The sequence below is a fragment of the Mustela erminea genome, chromosome 19, assembly GCF_009829155.1.
Source record: "Mustela erminea isolate mMusErm1 chromosome 19, mMusErm1.Pri, whole genome shotgun sequence".
NCBI classification, from domain to species: Eukaryota; Metazoa; Chordata; class Mammalia; order Carnivora; family Mustelidae; genus Mustela; species Mustela erminea.
The window spans coordinates 49,094,114-49,098,989 of NC_045632.1; the positions used below are offsets into that span (position 1 = coordinate 49,094,114).

Here is a 4,876-nt window from a genome sequence, read left to right on the forward strand (position 1 = left end):
CCATGAGAGAGTAGGCTGGGAGCTCCAGCCCTGCCCACGCCTGGCTGCTGTCCCGACGTCCCTTCGTGGAAGAGGAAGCCCAAGTTCTCTGAGCTCTTCTCCGTGGCTACCTTGTTTGGAACCACCTTTGCCCTTGACCCAGACCCAAGCAGGACCATGGGCCACAGCTGCTGCCATCACACACCCCGATGCCAGACCTGCTCTGGCACATTCTACCTCTGCGGGCACATGCCCAGGAAAGGGACTGCCACCTCAAGGTTTGCAGATAACAGCTTGGTGCACAGGGATATAACAGGGAGCTCCGCAGGCAGGCACCCTACAGCTCTCTGACCACAGCACCATGGCCTTCCTCTGGCTTCTCTCCTGCTGCGCCCTCCTGAGCACAGCCTTCGGTGAGTTCGGGGCCAAGAGGCCGGGAGGGAGGTCTCTGCTAACCTACAACCCTGGGGCCAGAAAGGGCAACAGGGACCCTGCTCCCTGTTCAGCTGAACGCGGTGCTTTGAGCGTGAGCCCATCTCTCTCCCCCTCTGGGCCTCACCAGCCCCATCACCACAATGGGACCAGGATGGGACCAGTCGGCCTGGATGGCCAGGATGGCCCCCAGGAGGATAGGGAGGCCAAGTCCAGAGGGAGTGAAAATTCTTCTGAACAGCTAGTGGCTCCCAGTCAGGCTCAGAGGCCGAGCTGGCGGGCAGGTGCAGCTTGGACTCCACCAGCCCTTTGAGACCCTCGAACCCAGCACTTTCAAGCTTAAGTTCGTGGAGCCCTTAATCTGTGCCAGGAACAGAGCAAGTTCCTGCTTTGCCTGCTGAGACTTCTTGCAGCTTTCCTTCCTTCTTTCTTTCTTTCTTTTTTAAGGATTTATTTATTTATTTGAAGAGAATTTGAGTGAGTGGAGGGGCAGAAGGAGAGAGAGAGAGATTGAGGCAGACTACTCTGAGCATACAGCCAGACAGGGGGCCCGACCTCAGGACCCCGAGATCAAGACCTGAGCTGAAATCCAGAGTCGGATGTCCAACCCAGGCACCCCGTCTTCCTGCATCCGTCTCCCAGCTCTGTGAGGGTAGCAGCTATATGACCCCCTCTCTGTAGAGGGAAAGATGCTCAGAGGAGTAAGGCTAGGCAGCGGTGGGGCTGGGCCCACACCCCCAGACCCCTGCCTCCAGCCCGTGCTTGGGCCCAGCCACCACCTTGCAGCCAACCTGCTGGGCTTGTCTGGGCTGAAGCACACGTCCGACTGAGCTGTCCCTGGGGGTTCCTGGGAGAGTGGGGAGCCCGGGCCACCATCCCTTACCCCACGCTCCCACCCCCAGGCTGCGGGGTTCCTGCCATCCACCCCGTGCTGAGTGGCTTGTCCCGGATCGTCAATGGAGAGGACGCAGTCCCGGGCTCCTGGCCCTGGCAGGTGTCCCTGCAGGTAAGGAAGGAGTTCTACCCCTGAGTGGGGGACACACTGGGGTATTGGCCCACCTGGGGTCAGCCCGGGGGGCTGCTGGTGTCCAGCCAACACACACTCCTCCCCGTCTTCCTCCAGGACAGCACTGGCTTCCACTTCTGCGGGGGCTCCCTCATCAGCGAGGACTGGGTGGTCACTGCCGCCCACTGCGGGGTCAGGTGAGGACCCAGCGTCCCCAGGAAACCCCTTGGTCGGGGGGAGACTCTCTGGACCTTTAACTCCTTGGCCTCGGTTTCCTTGTTTGGGAACATGTAGAAAACCCGACTCGTGCCGGTCTCCCAAGGGTTCCCGGGAAGGAAACACCCAGTGGGCTGTAGGGGCAGCTGTTCCAGGGGCAGTTGCTAATATTTTGAGGTCCTATCTCTGGTCAACAACACAGAGCACATGCACACAGGTACACACGCTAACACACGCAGCCTGCACCTGCTGTGTGTGCCCCCTTCCTCACACGAGGACCCCCTTCTCTCTCGGGCCCTCTCCAGAACCTCCCACCTGGTCGTGGCTGGGGAGTTTGACCAGGGCTCTGATGCTGAGGACATCCAAGTGCTGAAGATTGCCAAGGTATGGTGGCCTGGAGTCCAAGTGTGACCCTGGGGTGAGCAGGGGGCAGGCCCTGGGGAGTGTGGTGCCCAGGCTAATGCGTGAACACCCCCAGCTGCTCCCAACCTCCGCGGGATCCCGTTGTGACAGGGCAAAGCAGAAAGCAGGGTGTCCTGGGCCTGGGCCAGGCTCCTGGGGCCGCAGGAGGGGTTGCCATGTTGAAGACAGAAGCACGGGGGTGATCTGGGGTGGCCCAGCGCCCTGGTTCAGCCCTGTGCCAGCCTCTTCCCGGACCCCAACTACAGCCCCCCGCCCCTGCCCCCGCAGGTCTTCAAGAACCCCAAGTTCAACATATTCACCGTCAACAACGACATCACCCTGCTGAAGCTGGCCACGCCTGCCCGCTTCTCCCAGACCGTGTCCCCCGTGTGCCTGCCCAATGAGAACGACGACTTCCCTGCGGGGACCCTGTGCGCCACCACTGGCTGGGGCCGGACCAAACACACCAGTGAGCGTCCTCCAGCCGGGTGGGTGGGAGACGGGGGGCTGGGGGGTCGGGCGGCGGTCACTGACCGCCACCCCTATCTTTCCAGATGCCAACGGCCCTGACAGGCTTCAGCAGGCGACCCTGCCCCTCCTGTCCAACACCGAGTGCAAGAAGTTCTGGGGCAACAAGATCACCAACCTCATGGTCTGCGCCGGGGCCAGTGGCGTGTCCTCCTGCATGGTACGGTCTCTGGACTGTCCCCGGCCCCTTCCCTCCCAGCCCGGCGTGGGTTCCAGCAAAAGCCCAGGTCAGGGGCTTGGCCAGAGAGAGGAGGTAGAAGCCACACGCAGGCCTCTTTAGACGGCCCGACACTCTCTCCCTGGAATTCCTGCTTGAGCTGTTGTAAAAACGCTCATTTCTCCTGGCCGAACGCCCCCGCCCCCGGGAGCAGTGCCGGGTACAGCCGGGGTAGTGGCCCATGGCACCTAGAGGTCTCCAGACGGGGTTGGGCTCCATGGCCCGCCCTCACCACCCGTGCTTCCTCCCTGTCAACCAAACCACTTTATTAGGCGTGTATCACAGGGTCCCAGGCGATGGCCCAGACGTTCAGGGGCACAAACCACGCAAGGAGCTGCTGTAGCTTCTTTCGTAATCCTTCATAATCCCTCCAATAGGCATGTGCCATGTGTCCGCGGGCTGCCGGGCCCTTGTCAGGGCTCTGGAACAACGTCCAGGGCCCCCTGGGCAAGGCCGCCTGGGCTTCCAGATCCAAGCCCCTGGTCTCTCTCCCTGTAGGGCGACTCTGGGGGTCCCCTGGTCTGCCAGAAGGATGGAGCCTGGACCCTGGTGGGCATCGTGTCCTGGGGCAGCGGCACCTGTTCCACCTCCAGTCCTGCCGTGTACGCCCGCGTTACCGAGCTCATGCCCTGGGTACGGCAGATTCTGGAAGCCAACTGAGTCCAGCCTCACCCTGCCATCCCTGCGGACCTGCTCCCATGAAGCTTCAATAAATCAATAAAAGACACATTGATGATGTGCTCTTCTGTGTTGGGGCCCCTGAGACCTCATTCTGCTCGTGAACTTGGGTCTTCACTGGGACGAATGGCGGGAGGTACCTGGAGGGCCTGCCTTTGGTCTTGTTCCCAAGAGATGATACGGGACCACGTCCCCCTTGCCTGGCTCCACGCTTCCACCCCGGGAAGCAGCAGGGGCCTGGCCCTCCAAGCCACGCTCAGGGCGCTCAGGGCCCCGCCCCGGGGAGTGGGCAGCTGGGGGATGGGCCAGCTGCCGGCCGCACACACCTGTGGTTCCAAGGACCCTTCCCAGGAGCAGCCGCCCAGGCCTGCCCAGGAACCAGGTGCTTCTCAGCCCAGGGCCTCGTGATAAGGAAGGGGATGGCGAGGCAGGCTGCGATTGGTGGGCCGGGGAATATAATGAGGGTCCTTCAGGCTGACCCTATTCAACCTCCTGAGTCACACGCCATGACCTTTCTCTGGGCTGTCCTTGGCTTTCTCCTCTTTGGCGCAGCTCCGGTAAAGCGCAAAGTGCGGGGGGCGAGGCAGCCCCACACCAGGCCTCTCCCGCCCCCAACACCCACACCCCCAGAAGCTGGGACCTGCAGGGCCAAGTCCTAGCACCTCTCCTCACCTGCCCCGCCTGCCCCCCCGCCGGCCCCGCGGGCTCCCCTCTCAGCCTCGCTGGGCGCCTCTCCTGGGCTCCCCACTCCTGCTCTGCCTAGAGGTCCCTCGGGCCCCTCAGACTCCACGGGTCATGCCGGACCTGCCTCATGTTGGCCTCCTCCGTTGGCTCAGAAAGGGGGGGTCGTCCGGGCTCCCCCAGCATCCACATCCGTCCCCGAGCCACTGGCGTTGGGCCTCCAGAAGGTCTCCCACGCCGGTCCCGTTGGCCCTGTCCCTTCCGTCCTGACTCCGGCAGCCTCCGGGGTTTGTGCTGTTCCGGGGGGAGTAACACTCCGCTGCGACCGCAGACTTGGGGGCCGCGAGAGCACCGGGACTCAAGCAGGATATCCCAGCCCGGTTTGGAGCAGATGGAGGCCCTGACCCCTCCGAGCCTGCTGTGTCCCTCCAGCCTAGGGGTGCCTGAGGGGCTCACTCGGTTGGGCGACTGCCACTGGCTGGGGTCAGATGGAAACCAGTCTCCTGTGGGGCTCCCTGCTCAGCAGAGGGTCTGCTTGTCCCTCTCCCTCTGCCTGCTGCTCCCCTTGCTTTGTTCTGTCTCTCTCTAATAAATAGATAAGAACTTAGAAAGTTGGAGGGAGTGGACCTCTGGGTGGTTCATTCAATTAAGAGTCTGCCTTTGGCTCAGGTCATGATCCCAGAGTCCTGGGATCAAGCCCCACATCGGGGTCTCTGTTCATCGCAGAGCCTGCTTCC

General features: G+C 62.5%; 1 protein-coding gene across 2 annotated transcripts; it reads left to right on the forward strand.

Annotated features, from left to right (window-relative positions):
• Positions 1-281: 281 nt before the first annotated feature.
• Positions 282-3,516, forward strand: LOC116579852 (chymotrypsinogen 2-like). 2 transcript variants are annotated; one of them, XM_032325734.1, is made up of 7 exons: positions 282-392; positions 1,314-1,417; positions 1,535-1,614; positions 1,939-2,017; positions 2,324-2,504; positions 2,590-2,723; positions 3,279-3,516. In XM_032325734.1, exons 1-7 carry the CDS (start codon positions 341-343, stop codon positions 3,438-3,440), a joined length of 792 nt encoding a protein of 263 aa, XP_032181625.1. In that variant the 5' UTR covers positions 282-340; the 3' UTR covers positions 3,441-3,516. The 2 variants fall into 2 exon arrangements, with proteins under 2 accessions (XP_032181625.1, XP_032181626.1); XM_032325735.1 differs by lacking the exon at positions 2,590-2,723 and having other exon boundaries at positions 3,279-3,507.
• The last annotated feature ends 1,360 nt before the right edge of the window (positions 3,517-4,876 follow it).

What these genes read in the sequence shown, in the direction of transcription:
- LOC116579852 (XM_032325734.1), top strand. Translation starts at nt 341, where the DNA reads ATGGCCTTCCTCTGGCTTCTCTCCTGCTGCGCCCTCCTGAGCACAGCC. An exon ending in GCCGCCCACTGCGGGGTCAG is followed by an intron (nt 1,615 to 1,938) that starts GTGAGGACCCAG and finishes GGCCCTCTCCAG; the next exon opens with AACCTCCCACCTGGTCGTGG. An exon ending in GGGCCGGACCAAACACACCA is followed by an intron (nt 2,505 to 2,589) that starts GTGAGCGTCCTC and finishes CTATCTTTCCAG; the next exon opens with ATGCCAACGGCCCTGACAGG.